The sequence below is a fragment of the Patagioenas fasciata genome, chromosome 15 (genome assembly GCF_037038585.1).
Source record: "Patagioenas fasciata isolate bPatFas1 chromosome 15, bPatFas1.hap1, whole genome shotgun sequence".
NCBI lineage: Eukaryota > Metazoa > Chordata > Aves > Columbiformes > Columbidae > Patagioenas > Patagioenas fasciata.
In genome coordinates, this window is record NC_092534.1 from 14,949,843 (window position 1) to 14,969,855 (window position 20,013).

Here is a 20,013-nt window from a genome sequence, read left to right on the forward strand (position 1 = left end):
TGCAGCCCTACAAGATAGCATGTAGAAGTAGTTTAACAGGTTTCTCACTGGAGCAAGAAAAGGCATTTTCTGGCAATATCGGCTGGGCCACCGGCTGCTGTGACAGCGGCCGTGCCAGGATTTTGAGACACTTAACAGGGAACGGGGTGGTTGTCACTTTTGTCTGCTCCAAAGCTGGCTGGGCTTTGGCTGGTTTTTGATGGCGCTTCTCTGATGTCTGAACTGCTCAGTCTCCAAAGCTTTAACCAAGAGAAGAAACACATTGTCACTTAAATGCCTACCTGGGCTCATCCTTCCCCAGTTAGAAGTTGTGAGCAGGTGCCTAAAAAGCACCGATTTCAGTGGGATTTAAACTTCTATTTGGAACACATGATGGGAGGCTTGAATTGGGGTGTTAGTGACACCATTTTTCCATACCTGCCAATATTTCTGCACCTCAAACTATCCCACTTCATACAGCAGAGATGTCCCTTCCATAATTCAGCTCCACAGCTGCTCTGCCACAAGGAAAGAGGCTGGTGCAGTCGGTTCTGTAGGTAAGTTTGTCTCTTTGGTGCCAATAAATGCTGATAGCCCGCGGAGCCTAAATTGAATACGTAAACTTGGAATTCTCTTCCCCGGGTCAGCATGGCCTGGAGTGTCTCTCCAGCAATTGCAATAATCCAATGCTCCAAAGACAAAATAAAAAAATGTGGCTATTCCCCAGGGAGAGGCTTCTCTAAAATGCCAAGTAGGCAGGGTTTTATAGCTTGATTACGTGTACAAGGTGTAAAGTTTGGGGTGGTTATAGTAATATTTAAGTATTCATTAAGGGAAATGGAATCCCTGTGGTTCCCAGCTCTGATATCTCATTATCCTGCATGGACCTGGGAGGAAGTTGATTCAGTTACTAACAAAAATGACCAACTTTCTCGCCATGCTCCCCAAGACTGACCAGCATCTTGGGAAGCTGCACAGTGTTAAGGGACGAAGAGTTATTAGGAAAAGTGTTCAGGGATCTTTACAAAATGTAGCTTTCCTTTAAAACCTCGGTTTTTGCCCAGTAGTAATAGACTTCAGTTAAAAGTACCATCTCTGGGGAGGGAGGTGGTCACATCCACTGTTACAGCAGAAAGTGCCAGATGCTACGAGTGAAATGTCCGTGGAAGACGCTGATTTCTCCTCTCTGCCTTCGCAAGCTGCTGTAGGCAATTTCACCCACAGCCACCAAAGTGTCTGGGGACTTCTTCTTTTCCACGGACAGTTGCATTGCATCCTCAGACCTTTCAATTACAGCAAAGTCTTCTTTTAAGAGTAGGAGTGGAATGTTCAGCCTGTTTATTCTTGGGAGAAGATACTTGTCTTTATGAGCTCGTAAAGCTATTAAAAGACTCATTTCTGCTCTGTTTAGGATTATAGGCTTTAGAAGTTGCTTCAAAGCAAGTAGCTTTGAGCTTGGGGCAGAATGGGTACAACTGGATTTACTCTGTGATGGCGGAGGATGCTGTAGGGAGCCGCAGCACGGTGTGGTTTGGGAGATGTTCGGAGCCAGGTGACTCTCTAACGTGAATCCATGTCGTACCATTGCTGTAAGGAATGTTATACAGAATCATAGAGTGATTTAGGTTAGAAGAGAGTGCTGCCTGCTGGGACCTGCCTCCTCTCCCATCTGGGTGCTCGGTTCCTTCCTCTGCCTCCCATCCCATGAAGGCTCACCAGGCTGTCTCTGAAGTGCTGCACCGTGAATACCAAGGTTTTCCTGTCTGCTGGCTGCTACTCAGTGAAGCTCTGCCCCTGGACCATTTGGAACCAACTCTCATCCTGGCTGCTGAGCTGCAAGTAACCTCTGGGTGTGCATTTATATGTAGAGTATCCTACTACTTCTTGCTGGTGGTTGATCCGCAGCTTGACCTTCTGAAAATGACTCCTAAGCATCCCATCTGTATTTCTGTTCCACAGCTTACTCAGCAGATTATTAGCTTCAAGTTATGCTGCTGTTCCCACACCCTTGCAAGCAGAAGTGTCTCCGTGGAAACCTGCTTTGATAGTACGACTGCTGCTTCAAATTCAGGAAATCTTATTTAGGGGGTTACCTACGATTTATTTTACTTCTAATTCACCCATTGGCTGTTTTCTGCCCCTCTACAGCTCTGGTACGTGCAGAGAATAGGAATTGCACCTTTGTGGTGTAGTCCTGGCTATAACCTTGGTTTTCTGTATAACCTGGGCCCATCATTTTATTCTTCTTTGACCCAGGCTGCCTCCAGTCCTTGCTCACACTGGTGTAGAGTGTGTGGTGTAAGCGCAAAGTACTCCTTCCAGGCCCTAGGAACAAAATGTGCTGTAACGTACAGCAGCAGCACTGGAAACCTTTGATGTGCAGCAGCCACTTCCACAAGAATGTCTTTGCATGAACAAAAACCTGCAGTGTAACATTGCACGGACCTCTCCTCCAGCTGCCTAAGGACAAAAGTGTATTCGGCCACTTTCTGTGTCTTGCTGCAAAGTTGGATCCTGCCCGTGGACCCTGCTGTGCTGCCCGTGCAAGCAGACAAAGCTCTGAGTTGCTCACTTATTTTTTACCTGGAGCGATTCTGCACAAACTGAGCTGGTAAATGGTGACTTTTGTCAATGATGGTGTTAAAAATATCTGTTAGCGGTAAGCAACAACCCTCGAGCAGAGCTTAATGCTTTCCCAAGAGTTAACATGAGCCTATAGGCCAAGTGTCATGTAGGGAGTTTCCCACCTGTGGCTTCTGCCAGCAGTTCAGATTTTCTGTGCCACCCCTTTTCTGAGTTGTCTTTGGACTTTGCTATGATAGAAAGCTGCCTCTTTAGGCAATATTGTCGTCCTGAGTTCATAGCCTATTTCTGGAAACTTTCAGAAGTTCAGCTTAATGATTTAGTACAGGATCAAGTAAGCGCAAACAAGGCTGAACAAGAAGTAATCTCTTGCTTAAAATAGTAAATCTGTTAAGGCAACAACTGAGTATGGGGCAGCACATGGATTTGTAATTCAAGCAGGATTTGTGTGGAAAGTTGCTGCTGCTGGGAAGAATGTCTTGGATGAGAAGCCCATGGCCTTTGGGGTTGCCAGGAGAGGGCGGCAGCAGCGGCTCGGCAGCATCGCGCCTGCGCCGCCAGGAACAAACCTTTCCAGGAATTGCTGTCATCCGTCCCGAAGCCAGAACTCCCTTCTGCTCCCTGTATGAATCACGCAGATGTGAAGTTGCTTGTGTTTCCGGAATCCAAATAAATTTATTACAAGATCATCTTTTCTACTCACCTGCACGAGTAAATCTCAAGCTGTTCTCAAATGTCTTCCCCCGATTCTCTCTCTTCCCGTTCCAAAAATGCAGTGCAGGGTTATTGCTTGGTTCGATGCTCTCCAAGTGCATGGGGTGAGTGCCCAGAAAAGACAAAGCTATCAGCTCCTCTGAAGGAAACATCCTCCCTCTCCTCCCAGAACTGGACCCAAGCTACTTGCTGGTATTTTTAGACAGGAGAAATCTGAAGCGTGAGCGTTATCAGTGCGGAGGTCTGAGAGAGCTGGGATGGAGAGGGTCAGCCTTCCTCCAGGGTGCTGCTGCTACAGGGCTCAAAAACCCCTCATCTCGAGCTCCGTTTATAAATAGCCAAGAGGGCTGGCGAGGGCCTGCTCTGCAGCTCCTGGCGCCAGCACAACACCCTTTCCTGTTCAGTGGGTGACTTACAGAGCGGACGAGAGGGAAAGGGCCAGGGTTTTAATTTCCCAAGGCAAAAGGAGAGGAATGCATGTGTAGTTCCCCCTTTTAGTTAATAATCAATGAGTGAATGAATGTTTTCAAAGGTTTTTCTCTCTCCTTTGCCAATCTAGAGGATGTGAGTAGTTAGAGCTCACAGCTCCAAGCCTGGTTTTGTTTGAACTGAAGCAGCTCTGGACATCCCCTTGAGTGTCTGCCAAAAACCAGTGGTCACACTGCGGCTGTTCTTTATGGACCTCTCTGCTTTGTGTCCATCCTCCTCCATCTCTCCTCTCCTACTCGTGGCCCATCAGCACTGGCTGTGCCCAGCGCAACCTCCAGCTGATGGAGCAGCAACCAGAGCAGAGATGAACATTTGGTACACGGGGAAATGGAGAGAGAGAGAGAAATGTCATCTGTTTTTCAGCCTGAAATGTTAAGCAGAGGAGAGCTCTGTGTTCAGGAGAGCTGCCCTGGCTTAATTTGCTTGTTCAGATGGACCAAACTTCTGTGTGCGCATATTTAGTGTTTAACCTCTTCTTGGCTGACTTCAGACCAAATGAAATATGGCAAGAAAATACAAGCAACTACGTATGACTTGACAAGTGTTTGGAGTGGTGCTGTCGTATAGACCAGCACAGGAAAAACCCTTAGAGAAGAACTGATCACATCAGAAATATTTTAGCAATCTCAGAAAAAGAAACACCTTTTATTCCCGTGGGGAGCTGCTGTTTCTCTCGGGTAGCAACAACTCGCGGTGAGAAAGGTCAGAAGCGGGGCAGCAACGTAACCGATGCTGTGGGAGCAGGACCCAAGGCAGACCCAGCCTAGTTTTCCTCCCACCGCCAACGATGAGGGGACGATTCCCCTTTGGACAGTTTTCTGGAACTCAGTTTCCTCCGCAAGGAGGAAAATTTGTCTCCGAGAACTTTCCGTAGGCCGGTGTTGTCCCTAGCAAAGGGTAGGTCCTTCTTCATAGCAGGCAACTGTCCTGTAAACATCTCCCACTTAGCCAGGGCGTCTACGGTCTTGTCTACTTGAGCCAGTTCCTCCTCGGAGACGTTCCTCTCCAGGGCAGCGATGCACGTCTCCAGCCACAGCTCATAATCTTTGATGGTATCCGTGGACTTGGTGGGCCCGGCAAGCGGGGGCTGGTAGTGCAGCTCGGCCAGCGAACACGAGCGCTCGTCCTGCTCCAGCTCCTGGCCGATGGAGAGGGCCTGGCTGCACGTGTCCGGCGTCAGCGGCTCCGACAAGGAGGTCACGGCCTCCGAGTCGTTCTCGCAGCACATCCCGGAGTCCGAGCTGAACGGGAGGACGTCCTCCGAGGCGGACAGGTCTGCCGACTCCTGCCTTGGCCATGCGGACAACACCGTCTGCGTCCAAGTGTAGAGCTTCTGTGGTGAGAAGGGGGAAAGCTTTGTGTTAGAGAATGAGATAAAGCCAGGTACATGTTTCCCAATGTTTGTCAGGCAAACCTATTCATCTTGAGTGGCTCAGCTTCAGGTGTCGTGGTCCTCTCTGCCAGAGATGGGTTCAGACCATGATTACCCTACAAAACTGGGGCTTTCTCTTGCCTCATTTTCTTGGAGTCAGCATCTGTGGCTGAGCTGCCCCCAGCCTGATGTGGACCGTTTCTGCCTTATTATTGAAGATAGTAGGAGAAAAACGGCACAAATTCACTCCTTGCTGTGTGAATGCGATCTCTGCGAGAGCCAAACCAGTGCTTCTCTAGAGGAAGCCGTGTTGTTATGAAAGTTCTGAGACCATGGTGAAGAATCTTGTTTCATGGTGTCGTTAACTCCTGTGGTAATGTGCATTTTATTCCTAAGAATAGCTCTTCCCCTCTCGAGCTGAAATGCACAAGTGGGAAGGCCAGGCTCAAGGAAAGAATTAATGAAAGGAAAATGTCTGAGACCATTTCCTTTTTAAATATTAAAAGCTACAACGGGGCATATAATGAGTTGCTTCTGGCACGTTTATTCCTGATGCTTTGGGGAATGAATCGCAGTAGTCCAGCGGTTGCTGGATGAAAGGTGATCTCCTTCTCTGCCTTGTTGGCCCGTGTGTGGTTTTTGTGTATTTTTCAGCTTTTTCACACCTTTGTGGCCTCTCCCCTCACCTTTGCAGCTCCTGGGTGATCCCTTTGCAAAGCCCTGTGATTTCTTTGGGAAAAACAGAGGTGATGGAGTATTAACCTGTGTTAATACTGTGCTGGGAGCTGTGCTGGTTGAGAAGTGGGGAGGAGACTTCCAGCCCTGCAGGGCCCCCTTCTCCCCCTTCCCTCCTCTATTGCTCTGTCTTCAGGCAAGTGACAGAAAGGATAAAGAGCTCAAATTGAGTGGGTGGGAGAAATCAGCCCTGTTTCCCATTTCAGTCTGCGCATGAAGCCTCGGGGAAGAATTTAATATGAGAATAAAATAGACTCTTTCAGCTAAGTTAATGCACCCTGCCCCCTCCCTCTGGGGCAAGAAAAAATGCAAAGGGACAACTTTTCTCCGTCCTCACCCCACCTCCGATAGCCCTTCCCTCCCTCTGGGTTTAGAAAACAAAGACGGCACCAGAAGCTGCTATAGGAGCCAGAGTAAGAAAGGGGACAGCAAAGCTGTCAAAGCCTTTCAAATGAAACCAGCTTCACGCAACCATGATTCGATAATGTCTCTGAAAATTCCCAAGAGTAGTGAACCTGGGAAGGAATCCAAACAGTCACCACAATTCCCAAGAGGAAAAGCTGCTGAGGTAAGGGTGTTCAAAGAGTATATCTGGATATAGGGTAAAGGAGGGGATGATTGACTTGAGATTCCTACCAAAACCCCAAAATCTTTCCTGCCTCTCACCCTCTGGGTGGTTTATTGATTCAAGTTAGAGGAAGGGTTTGTAGGGCTTCAGCCCCTTTTTGTGTTCTTATATTTAACGAGGAAGGGACAACCCCTTCCCAGGTCTAACTCACCTGCGGGCAGGAGCCTTTGACATGGATGCCCAGCCCAAGGAAGCCACTAAGAGTGAAACCTGCTGTCTGGCACCTCCAGGGGCTCCGGGTTTGACGCTGGTGGCCACACAGCCCCCCCATGCCCCAGAGCAGGTACCAGCATTGACACCACGGTGAGGGTGTACTAACCGACCTCAGAGCGCAGCTCGACGCTGTTTTCTTCTGCAGCGTGACCATTGCAAACTCACCTCGGCGCTACATGCGGAACAGCCCGGGGCGCTGCAGCAGCAGCAGGTGGAAGCTTTGGTTGTGGCGGGGAAACACCGTGAGAATTGATTTGCTTTCGGTTTTTAAGTTGAGTCATGCTAGACTAAGCAGCTGTGATGGAAAAAATGGAGCGTGTTTCTGAGCGCAGCCCAGATGAGTCAATGGAGGGGCTCTTCCTCCTGCACAAGGACTGGTTTCCTGTCCCCCTTGCTCTCCTGCCCGTACCCGTGTCTCGGTCACAGACCTCAGCATTACCTGCTCCTGCGGGAACAGCTTTGTGTCTGGCATTTCCTGTGTTTATTACGAGCGTCTGGGGCTGTGATGTGGCAGGTGGGGGTCCCTGTGAGTTTTCCGAAGGGAAGCGTGACTGCAGGCTTGCACTTGGCCAGCCACGGCCTCCCCAAACACGCTTAGCAAGTCATTTTGCTTTCTGATCGGATATTGTCTCCAAATGCTTTGCGCTCTCTTCTGCCAGTTTCCTTAACTATTTAATTCATGTCTGCCATTTGTATCTCCTCTCTCCATGCTATAGCGAAGCCTCTTACACAGATTATCACACCTCTCTTATGCTTGTACTAGATCTAGCTGAGCTTTTCCTTGTCAAGGAAGCAGATGTGACATTTGGCAAGCGCAGCTTTTCTTTGGGTCTGTGTTTGCTGCCGCCAGGGATGCTGAGACAACTCCCATATTTACTACAGGTGTAAAGGAAAAAAAGGTTTCTAGAAAAGCTTAATGTTGATGGCAATTGTGTTCTAGAAAGCAATAGCTGAATGCTGACGGGTTAAGTGTTGAATAAACCAGAGTTTATTCCTCTGGGCAATTTAGGAACCTCTCACGCTAAAGTAGGGACCAGTGATGGGTCCAACACAACCGCAGACACACAGACAAGCAGCAAAACTATATGAGGGTGATTTTCCCCCACGTGCTTTGCTGTGCTCCAGGTGTGCCATCCCAAGCTGAATGAAACCAGAGGCATCCCCGTTCTCATTCTGCATGTGTCTTGTTACAAATACAACCCACAGATTTTTAAAATAGGCAGCTGTGGAAAATCCTGTCTCTGAACATGATGTGTGTTAAACAGGAATTATAACCAGGGAGAAGACAGGGTGCTGAGTGAAAATGGTGAAATCATTTATATTCCACCAGCCTTTTAGCTACTGAATCCTGCTTTTTAGACAACAGAGGTAGAAAACCCTTTCTAGACCTAAGGGTGTCTCAGCACTATTCCTGATGTCTAAATGTGATGTTAGCAGTTCTATGGGTGGGAGAGAAGAGGCAAAAGATGAGTCTGGGACCCTTCGCTTATTAGGGATTAATAATCTGGGATTCTTTCACATATCTTTAAACAGAGGAACTGTAGCAAAGTACCTGCCTAATATTTTCTCCCTGTTATCAGCAGCCCCAGAGAGGCAGAAAACCACGGTGGCACATAGTAAAGGGACAGATGTGGGAATTGCTGCGCTCTCACTGCTGCTGGGACTTTAATTCTGCCTGCGCTCCCCACCTCAATTTTGGGGGTAGCCAAATGCAGTTGGACTGCTGCACTGTGCCTTATGAACATCCAAAAGCCTTAGAGCTTGTGCAAAGCTCTACATCATCACAGACCGTGTGTACAGCCCCAACCTTATTTAAGTGTAAATATTCTCTCGTAGCACTTTGCGCCGAGACCGCCTGCATTTAACACGCTGCTGTGGTAGGTTTAGCTCTGTGGTCTGCGGGGAGCCGCCCTCCTGCCCGCTCTGTCCCCTTTCCCGGTGGGTCTGTCTCTCACCCGGTAGCGTTCCACGAGTTTGAAGCCCACGACGTGCTGCAGCTTCCGCAGGCAGATGGGACACGGCTCCAGGGGCCGCAGGAGCACTTCGTCCAGGCTCAGCGCGCCCTGCATGATGCACTGCAGCCAGCGGCAGGTCCCCAGCCCCATCAGGTGGCAGATTTCATGGCAGGTCACCTTGCAGGAAAGCAAATATCACAAAAGCACACGGTCACTCCTGCTTCTGCTGCCCCCTCCTCCTCTGCTGTTCCATTCTCCCTGACAGTTTAACCAGCTCATAACCTCCTGCATGGGCTTTTCTGAGATGGGAACGTGGCTCCCTTCTTCCCAGGTACCCAATATCCATGTGTGGGTGGTGGAGGACATGGGGCCACCCTGCGGGGAGCACGCTCAGAGCTGGAGGGCAGTGAGCAGCACAAGGACAGCCTTATGTGTTGTTTTAAATAGAAAAGCAGTCCCACGGGGATCTGAAAAGAGCAGCACACTCCATGTGAGAAATCTCTAAGAAGCTATTGGCAATAACAGATCTGGGTCCTTCCACTGCAGATGCTCTAAACGTTTGTGTCAAAGCAAACATTAAGCCAGAGTCAGCCGGACCAGCCTTGGGAACCGGCAACCACAGAGGGGCCGAGGATGGAGGATTTCTCCTCCTCCTCCCATTGCTACCTAATGTAATTTGAAATTACTGCAGGAAGAGACCTCAAACTAGAAAATCCTGAGCAAATACCAGGGCAGGCAGACAGAAATGGCTCCGCGTGGGCCAGCTTTGGGAGAAACGCTAGAAGCGGAGCTGGGACGAGGGGAGATGCTGGGATGAGGGGCGACAGCACTTGTGAATCAGATGTGTTGGACGTGGATGGGCTTTAAGGGCATCTGCATATAAATGTGTGTGAAAATTTGTCTGAGGTTCTTTCATCCATCCATGTGAGTGGGTCTGGCAAGCGGTTCTCTCCCCTTATGGATACCAACGTCTGAGGAAGACACAGTCACCCCTTCCCAGCTGCGCTTTAGTTAACACCCAGCTTCACTGGATATTCTGATTAATCTCTCAAGACTTCATCAGCTAATAGATCGTATGGTCCATGATTTGCCTGACAAGCAAAACACTGGGATGTCTCAAGCATGAAGCTGGGAGCTGGGAAGGATTTTTGTCCCAGTGTTGCTGCGTGAGGTAAGGCAAATCTGTATTATCACTATACAGCTGGCACTATAGTTTGCTCCAGTAGTAAGGGGAGAAAAAGGTGTGTATGTGGTGTACCAAAACATAAGCTCTTTAGGACTATGTGTGTGTGGACTTCGCTGTGATTGCCTGTGTCTTCTGGGAGCACAGATTGCCTGTTTCACTGGGCTGACAGATGGATTCTGTCCAACCCTGAAATATTTAACCCTCCGGGGCAAGAAATACGGGGTGCAGGAGGTCACTCATCCTACCTTACAGCACTGGACCATTTCTTGGGCGCTGAACGGCAATGTCCGGTCTCTGCTTTCTTTGCTGACTTCGCATAACGGTTCCTTCTGCGTGACTGGATTCAAGCTGCTGCAGCCAGCCTGGGGGAAATCCCCGGAAAATCTGGCAAAGCTGCAGACTCCCACTTCTGTAAAGAGAAGCGCATACAAGTCAAGCATCCGCTCTTCTCAGCTTAGGCAGCACGAAAAGAAAGCTGCTGTAGCACAGTTCAGTTTAGAACACAGGGTGTGATGAGATGCACTTCCCAAAAGGTTTGTAGCACCTCAGTTACCTTTGTCTGGATTAGGAGCCCTGACTCGCCTAATTTTAAAATGGGAAAACCTAGTTCCTCTTATCAGGGAGTGAATAAAATGTTAAGGATGAGACGTGGCTATTCCAGTCTCCTAGGGGAGTCTTTTTGGTGCAGTGCTGCCTTATTCGCACGCTGTGTTAGGAGATCACGGGACACCAATCCCACCTTGTCCTGGCAGGAATTTGCTGAATGTGAAGCTCCAGGTCTCGCATGGGTAAAGGTCCAGCAGAGTGAGCCCAAGGACACACAGGGCATCCATGGGCTTGTTGTTCTTCAGGAAATTCAGGATCCCATCTGGACAAATACAAGGGAGATGTTTGTTAAAATGGAGCATCCCTGGAAGGCATGCAAGAGACACAATTTCTGCTGCTCGTGCATAGGAGGATATAATCCAAGGCACAAACAGGCAGAGCTGCTGGATTCAGCCCCGCTGAACCATCCCCTCAAACTGGAGTATGAGCAGAGCTGACTTTTGAAGTGGTGCTGAGCACAGAGTTAAAACAAAGCAAAGGGAAGAGATGCAGGTGAATTCAGTACTAACCCATGGAAATAAGCACCTGGAAGTAGAAGGCTTTCCCTACAGGTATTTCAGACCTGAGCTGGAGCAGCCGCGTCGCCGCAGCGCTGGGTCTGTGCTGAGCACGTGCTGCCCGCGGCACCTGCAAACAGCTTGTTCCAGAGGGATGTTTGCGCAGGGCGAGCCTGGCAGGTGACAAACCCACTTCCCTGTGGAGCTGTGTGACACTTGAACCCAAATTTCCTATTATGAACAGCCGCACCTGCACCACCCAGGCCACTGATTTACTTTGGCTCTGGACAAGAGATGGGAGAACTTGGACTACACCAAATCTACAGTGCCTTCCCGCAGAGCCGATCCCATCACTTTGCAGAGCTGGACCTAAACATAATAGCACCAAAAAAATACAAACAGCAGAGGAAAATACGATGAAAGCTGCTTTGTTTTTCATTCCTGTTTCCAGCCCCAAAGTTCTGGGTTTTCCATGGGAACAGGATTTCTCTCTTTTCACTCCCTTCCTCATCCCCTCCCTGCTCAGGCAATGAAGAGCTATTTCAGGCATTTCCCAGGGGAGGGCTCGTGCCCATGTCCCAAACTGATGTCTCTACAGGCTCCCTGCTCCCAGGTCCTCACCTGCGTGAAGCTGCACCCTGTCCGAGTCCCGGCTGTGGCGGTAGCAGCAGTGAATGGAGGAGATGGGGATGGAGGGAAGGCACTTCACACGGAGACCCAGGAAGAAAGACTCGACACAGCTCTGGAGGGAGTCCAGCAGCGAGAGCCCGGCAGGCCCTTCAGTTAAGTCTAAGAAGAAAAGCTCTATTATCAGTTCCTTAAAGCCAGGATGAACCACAGGGTCTGAAGGGGTTTTGTGGGGCTGGCCGCAGTGGCTGGGGAAGAGGAAGGCTGATTCATTCTGAAGTTAATTGCTTACTCTGGGATGTGGCGGACATCTCTAGATGGTTATACAGATACGGAGGAGAAGAGGGGGCTCTTTCTGAGAGGTGGCTCGAGGAATTAGCACGCTCTCTCATGAGCAGAAGAGATGTTCTAGGAAGGTTGTCTCCTATTCAAGTTGTGCAGAAAGATTAATGTGGGAACGGGTGGCTGCTTTTAATGGACCGCGAGGGGTGGAGTTCCAGAGACGCTGTTTTATCCAGCATTGTTTTACATATAGATACATATGTATGCATACATATATTCTTAGCAAGTCTCACCCAGGGGTAAACATGGCATTTACAGGGGAGATCTGCTGATGGTTGTCATCACGGCTGGTGGCTCTGGACTGTCAGAGCCTTCAGTATTACAGACTCATTTCTGCTATAGCAATTGCATTTTGCAGGGTAGTCCTTAGAAGAAGACAGTAGTAGTGTTCAGCACCACCCATCTCCCTCCCTTATCTTTCCAGGTGGCTCAGTGAAGATGCCCACATTACCTATAGGTTGCAGGTAAATGTGCTTTCGATAGTAGTTCTGCTTCCTCCTCAGCATGGCGTGATAGAACGTCTCAAAGTCCTCGGGGGCATCGGGGTGGCTGAGGAGCCAGTCGAAAGCCGTCCGGATGAGCAGCGTGCAGAAGAGCGTTCTCTGGGGGTTGTAGGCTTCGGAGAGGAACAGCTTCTCTGCCCTGGAGAAAGCCTTGGCATACAGCTCCTGCAGGGCTGGGTTGGTGGAGATCAGCGCGTCCTTCAGAGCTCGGGGCCCGAAGCTGAATTCCTGAGCGTGTTTGCACTGCAGCATCGCGGAGAAACCCAGCAGCCGTGGCACTGCCTGCGGGAGGGGACACGACCATCACCATCGCCAGGGACCTGGAAACCTTCTCCCGCTTTGCTCTCAGAGCAGTTCGCCCCAAGATCCCTGCTGTAAGGTTTGACTGGGCGCTTATAAATGCTGTGGTTAGCACTGGCCAGGCCTCCTATGCATGTATGTGAGAGCAGCTCTTATAGGGTGCTCCACATCTGCGCGTACGTCAGTGGTTCACGGACAATGTACCAGTAGATGGTGCTCAAGAATGCACAGCCCTATTATTGCTACCAGATATCTGGATTAAATCGGTTTGATTTTTTGTTTGGGTGTTCCATCCCAAAGTCCCAATAAGACGGGAAATAGCACTGTGTGTTGTGCAGCTGCCTGCCCTGGCCCTCACACGCTGTCAAAGGGTGGTGTTCCTTTTTGCTTGGGCTAAACCCCACTCCTTGGGCCTCTCAACTGCATAGGTCCATGGCAGGACAGAAAAGGTAGATCTTTATTTATCCATCAGAAGCCTAAACTTCTGACTTACCAGACACCTGTTCGCTGTTGACAATCTCCTCTAACAGCTTTAAATCCTCACTTTTAGGTGTTGACCTGGGGTATCCACAGGCTCTCAGTGCTGTTGTCAGGCTGCAAGACGCGGGACGGTTTGCCCAACCTGATCCACAGGCGGGACGTGCTGTGCCAGACCTGTGTTTGCTGGTGCTGCCTCTCTAGCACGATACAGACGGGCTCGTTGCCATCGCGCCACTTCATGAATAACTTCGTGTCACACCATGTTATCATCAAGAATGCTGGGAATGATGTAAAGTCACAAACAAAGAGCAAATAAAAGCCTGCAGCAGAAAGAAATGAAGTCTGAGCATCTCAGAAATATCCTCTCCAGGGTCCTTTCTGAGGCCACTGTTCTCCAAAGCTGCAGGAGTCAGGCACCTGTTTCCCATTGCAGTTTACGCACCTATGGAGATTCCAGCAAAGGTCTTGGCGAAAGGGAAGAAAAAGAGGAAACAAAGTGCAACCCCTATGGCTATGCTATGTCTGGATTTTTCTGAAGACCTTCATTTTTTGTAAGCAGAACATGCCAAGTAGAACTAGAGTATTTTGGAGCATTACTCTGGGCAAAGCCACCTGCCACAGGTAAGTTATCCATCTGTATACAACAGAATGAAAAATACACAGCTATATACACACAAAAGCACAGAGCTTCTAGGAAGTATTATCTTCTATTAGGCAAGTTAATACTAAATTAAAAGAAACCAGGTGTTTTCTGGGTGGATAAGCAAATGTACCGGCTGCTGACCATTGCCATTACACAGAAAAAAAAGAGGTGTAATATTTTTGGGAGGAACCGGTTAGGTCTATATTTTAAGTAGGTCTGCAGCCTAGCTCTGTCAGGTAAGTGCCATTCAGTGGACCTTGAGGACAGCAAAACACCGAGAAAATTCAATATTTAAAAAATAATATCAACAAGAGCCAAAGTTATGCAGGGAAGGCTCTGGTAGTTTGCACCGTAAGAAAAAGGTGGCAGCCCATTAAAATTCACAAGGAATTTCTTTACATCTAACCCTGGGGAACACATGTGTATGTATAAGCAGTCCTCAAAAAGGACTCGTTTTGTATGATCTTTGCTGGCGCTAAGGGGATGTAGCCTGGGAGAGGGAGTGAGTAAGCAGTTTTCTTTTGTTTTTGCAAGCTTTGTATTTCGCTGGCATTAAAGGCCGACAGCAGACAGCACGGTGCGATCTGAAGTGGTACAGGGGCCCTAATCCACTTCAAAGTTTAGAAATAAAATCTGCGATGCTTTCTCAGCCACCTCTTCTTGTTGCCCAAAAGATGCCCAAATTCCTTCTGCTGGTGTTTATAGGGAGCAACAAGCGTTCGTGTGAGATTTTTCTGTGCTTTGTCACCCAAATATCTGACTTGCTTCCAGATTTGGGAGGACAAAGTGAACGTCTGACCCCACCAACGTCATCAGGAGTTTTGTCTTGGGCTACCAAGACCATTTGCCTTTGTCCAGTGCCAATATCTCACTTGTTCTGCCCAGACTTTAAATACGAGCATCATTTTTCCAGTCATATGCAGAACTTACACTTGGACACTATTAGCAATGTTAAAATTGCTGAGGATGCGACCGCCTGTTGCTCCCAGGAACATCAAGGATGGACTTTGCGCTTGGTCCAGGTTGAGAATGATCTGGTCAGAGCTTTCTGAGAAGCAGGAGCCGCTTTCCTTAGTGCTTCCTGGCAATAAATGGAGTGCAGCTCTGCAGGAGGAGGAGCTGGTTACCAAATGAATGGATTTTTCTTTTCCTAATGGGAAGCAGCAAAGAGTGGACGTATGCAACAGCAGATACAATGAGTGCACAGTCTTTTAGCGTGTGTTCCCCCAGGCTCCCTCATGGAATATAGTGTGTACCCCAAGCTATGGGATATACATTGTTTCCCAAGGCTTCGTAAAAGGGGACATTCACCCAGCTCCAGACATTCCCAGCTATGACCATGGGTGTTTTGTGATGCCCACCATGCCCAAGGATGTCCATAATTATGCTTGAGTGGTTTGAAAGCTCAAGCACAGGAATTCACTCGCAATGCAGAGTCTGGAGCAACGTGTGTCTCCTCCTGGAGACTCCGGTTTTGCTTCCAGCAGAATAGCAGCAACCCATTACGCTCTCCAAATTCAACATAATTGCTTCTCTTTACCAAGCTCTTCTAAAATACTTCACTGGAGAGAAGTAAAGCTTCAGAAAATGTTTATGGACAACATTAGCAGTTTAAAAAACTGAATGTTTTACAACATTGACTATAGTAGATGTTATTTGTGCTTGGTCTAATATATGAATATAGCGTTTCATTAACTGAAGTAGTGCAAAATGGCTTTGCAATTTTCAGTTCTTGTGTTGAGGGTGCCTCCTGTAACTCGTGATCCAGTCCTCCAGTACGGAATGGCACTTTAGCTTGGATATTCTTTTTCCCATCAGTTTTTAAGATGCCAAGGTGGTGATGCAGAAGTGGGAGCACTGATGCACCCAAATGCCCTTCAGGTCTATAGGAAGGAGACATCATATCTTTAAAAAGCAGCTAATTTGGCCTCTTGTTTAATGACAAGCCATAAGGCTTGACTAGCAAGTCCTGAGGAGCAGAAAGTAGAACAATTCTATTTAAAAAGCCAGTAACTTATAGTTGCACTCGAGGAAATGCTTTAAGCAAAGTATTAATTTAAAGCTCTGCTACAAGTGGAGACAGCACATCCCCTGGTGTGCCATTCTCTACTACCAGTAGAAAAAAGCATCCTATTCCCAACCTGAATTTTGTCATCTTACAGCTATTTGTATTTTCTCCAAAACAAGGAGCACATGTATTGGATCGCAGGGAGGAGCGATGCCCACGTGTGCAGCAGCAAACAATGAGCCTGTGCCCTCCTGGCACCCACAGGGTCCCTCACAGGGCAGGGAAGGAGCCAACCCGTGCTGGGAACCCTGATCCAATTTATGGAGACCTCCCCTCTTTTCTCCTATTGATTTACTTCATATTATTCATCAGCACATCCATGCAGGGCAGTGGAGACACACATAACCCAAAGGTTTTGGCACGTGGCTCCTTGTCCACTCTCGGGAACAGCCTTTTCCAACGCTGACATTGTAGGAATCTGGTTGTGGTTCTTCTGCGTGTGGCCATACATCTGGCTTTTGGTAACATATAGAGATCTCATATGCCCCCCAAAATCTAGTGTCAGCACGTGACAACCAGCATACTCCCTTCTTACAGTAACCTGTAAACATGCTTTATATGCAATTCAGGTTACTCATAAATTATTCTCTTTGCAAATCAGGCACCTATAAATTATGCTCTGTAATTGGAGATTACCTATGAATTATTCTTTTTGAAAGTCACAGAGATGGCATTTATTCTTTATTATATTGACATTGCTTTCTTGGATGGATATGCCTGGGGCTGAGAGTAACAGTGTAATTCTCAAAAGCCAAGGCAATATCACAGGGTGTGAGTTCGTTCAGGATATTCTGACAAGATAGAAATCATCTTGTGGGCAGAAAATCTGTGTGTACGGGTCTAGAGAAGACCACGCAGTACATAATAGATTTGTTTGGTGTTTTATGGAACTTGCCCCTAACATTTTACAGATTGCATTTATACATATTTTTGGTTTTGTTTCTAAGCTGGTTATTCTGAAGTTGTGTATTTTATAAATCACCTTGTAATTTCTAACGCTGACTCCCTCACACACGCTGCAGATGCACAGAAGGAGATTCATTCTGCTTCCTTCCCCTCTCAGCTCTTTTGTAGTATTTAGGGAGACACTCACTTAACCGGGTTCTTCGGATGTCAGAGGGACATTAGCAGAGTCTCTTAAAACTGATTAATTGCCTAAATTAGGTGCTGTACTGTAAACAAGCAGTGATAGCTCGGAAAATTCATAGCCAGTCAACAGAAATGAAAAGCCCAGAGCAAACATAACAAGCGTTAACTAATTATCAACACATGCCCTAGCTGCTTAATAGCTCTTTTCCTGAGATGTGCAGTTGGTGTCTGCTACTGCTGCTCTAGGATCGGCCTCTCCTTCCCCGTACCATAGCCTGAAAGCCATTTTCTCAATTTATTTGTTGACATGTACAGAAAGAGACTTTTCTTGGCTGAGAAGCTGGGCTGTCAATGGGTAAAAAAGTCCAGCGTGACGGGACAGAGAGAGGACACCGAAGTGTGAGAGCATTTAACTCTGGTCCAAACACAGTTCTCGCTAGTCCAGCTCCTTCCTCAGGGATCTCAGCCCAGCCCCGTGCAGAGCCAGGCTTTGCGAGCTCAATAAGCTCAGCTGCTGGGATCAGACTCAATCTGTTTTACCAGGTTCAGACCTGAAATGGGGCAACTCCCAGGGCTGGGGGGCGGAATTTCAAGATGCTCAGTGCTTATGAGAATCGATCTTCTCTGCTCATGGATACGATAGACTCTGTACCTGATGGTCCCCAGACGTGTACCCACATGAAACTGCAACATCTCATGTTCACTTTGCATTAAATGGCAGCAAAACACTGAGTCAGACCTGTGTGTGTTCCAGATCTTAAAGTTAGATAAAACCTTCTGGCCTAATGCCAGATCCCAATTACATTTATGTGTAACTTCTCTAGAATACATTTGTGACACAGAAACTGATGCTTTGTGTGGTCTTTCTGAAAATGAGTCATTCCTGGTGCTGTGGAAACCTTCAGGGATTCATATGTGCTTTTACTGGGAGGAGAATCCACCTGTCATATCAGATCTGTGATTGATACGTTACTGCTGCAAGGCTCAGTCCTGGAAGTTTATCCTCACATGAATCCTCCTCATTAATTTACTTGGACAAGTCAGACGGACAACTCATACGCAGAAAGGTTTGCAGGATTAAAGATTAGATTTATAAATGTCATTAAGTACCTAAGATGGAAACAGATGCTTCCATCTGTCCTTATTTAAGTATACTTGTTTAAGTATTCTAAATTTTTCAGAACACCTGCAGATCCGCTTTTGCCTTGATTTTGTTTTATGATAAAGCCTGCTTTCTTCAATACACTTTTCTTCATATGAATATGTATTAAGGACATACATTATCTCTAGTTTCAGTCTTCTGTCCTAAGGATTTTATTTGTTCTGTTCTCATGCATAGTGACACTGGTTTTTTGGTGCCTTCTATTTGAGACTCTCTAAGTGCCTTCTCATGAGCTTCTCCGTGCAACCCTCCAGAAAGTAAGTGGACAGTATATGCTTCTCACCCTGCTCCCCCTCATCACCCATTTATTCATCGTTTTCAGTTCTCTGTTCATTCTAGTCTGCTTAAATGGTTTGTGATGCTTCTCCCATGCACATGTATGATGAAGAGCTGGCTGCGTTCTTCTTCCCGTGCTCTAACATGAAACAAGCTCTACAATCCACTGCCTGTTTCCTCTGTATCTGCTAACCAAAGACCCAAAAGCAGAGAGCAACACCCATCAGTGCTGTACAACAAACCTAACACTGCGGAGATACCCGAGCTCTAATAATTCACAGCTCCAGACACTTTGCTCTTCATCATACTTGTCTAGACAGACTAAATGGTTTCTGCAAGACAACCTCAGTGTTCGCCAGGAAAGAGGCTGCATTTTCCACACAGATGAACGCCCAAACAGGTATGGCTATGGGTAGATATTCCCTCCAGCACAGGCATTATAGAAGTGGTTCATCATGCAGTATAAATGCACTGTAATGCTGTGCCTCCTCCCAAGAAATCAGTGCTTTTTAAGTGGTGCTGCCGGGTAGGGGATGTTTATGTGCATTTTACAGCCAAGGAGAAGGAGGGGGCACAATGACAGATCCCAAATCCAAGGTTTCTTAGTGGCCAGCTCTACCCCAACTCCAGCCCAGAGGTTTGCTGGGTAAGGGACATGTTCTGGAAACGCTGCAGAAGCAGGTCCTGCTCCTGGGACATCTGAACCCCCCGGCCCTGCTGATTTGGCAACGGGGCAGTTGAGGCTGATCCCCGGGATGGGGATCGCACAGGTGGGTTGGTGGAGAAGGACGAAGTCCCCCAGCACCGACGATGCCCCAAGCTCAGCCCCCAGCACCCCAAGCCCCCGTGAGGATGCACCAAGGACAGTCCCGGCACTCCAGGAGAGGGCCCGGAGCTGGACCCCCAGCGCCCCGAGGGATGATACCCCAGCCCCCGGCGGGGGACGCCCCAAGCAGGACCCCCTATCACCCCGGCGCGGGAGGGGAGATGCCCCAAGCACAGCCCGCTGCATCCCGGCGGAGGGGATGCCCTTAGCAGGATCCTCCATCACCGGGGAAGGATGCGCCGAGCACGGCCACCAGCACCCGGGGAGCGATGCCCATCTACCGGGGACATGCCCCGAAACCTGTGAGACCCACCCCCGGCACCCCGGGACCAGCCGGACCCCGCTCCCGCCGCGCCGGGCTGTGCCCTCCCCGCCATGAGGGCGACCCCGCGCTCCCCCCGTGCCCACCCGAGCTGTCCGGGGAGCGCAGGACTCACCGCCCGCCGGGCCGGGGCTGCAGAGGCCGGGGAGGTGCGGTAGGGCCGGGGCACCCGGCTCGGGGCTGGCGAGGCGGAGCGGAGCCCGGCAGCGGCGGCGGCGCCAGGAGGAGCAGGAGGAGGAGAAGGAAGAGAAAAGGGGGAGCAAAGGGGGAGCTCGGCCCCTCCGCCGAGAGCCCGCGGGATTCGCCGAGCCGACCGGAGCCGCCTCCCGCCGCTGCGCGGGGCAACCGCCGGGGGCGCCCTCGGGGCGGGGCTGCCGGGGGGGCAGATCCCGGTGCGGCGGGCGGGTTTGCAGCACAA

The 20,013-nt window shown here is 49.0% G+C and overlaps 1 protein-coding gene across 1 annotated transcript; it reads right to left on the bottom strand.

Annotated features, from left to right (window-relative positions):
• Positions 1-4,378: 4,378 nt before the first annotated feature.
• On the bottom strand, positions 4,379-19,889 carry AMZ1 (archaelysin family metallopeptidase 1). Its single transcript, XM_065850900.2, has 7 exons — positions 19,711-19,889; positions 12,378-12,711; positions 11,579-11,746; positions 10,594-10,722; positions 10,100-10,263; positions 8,669-8,845; positions 4,379-5,098 (listed from the first exon to the last, which is right to left on the bottom strand). The coding sequence occupies exons 2-7, from the start codon at positions 12,679-12,681 to the stop codon at positions 4,529-4,531; spliced, it is 1,512 nt and encodes a 503-aa protein (XP_065706972.2). The 5' UTR covers positions 12,682-12,711; positions 19,711-19,889; the 3' UTR covers positions 4,379-4,528.
• Positions 19,890-20,013: the final 124 nt, after the last annotated feature.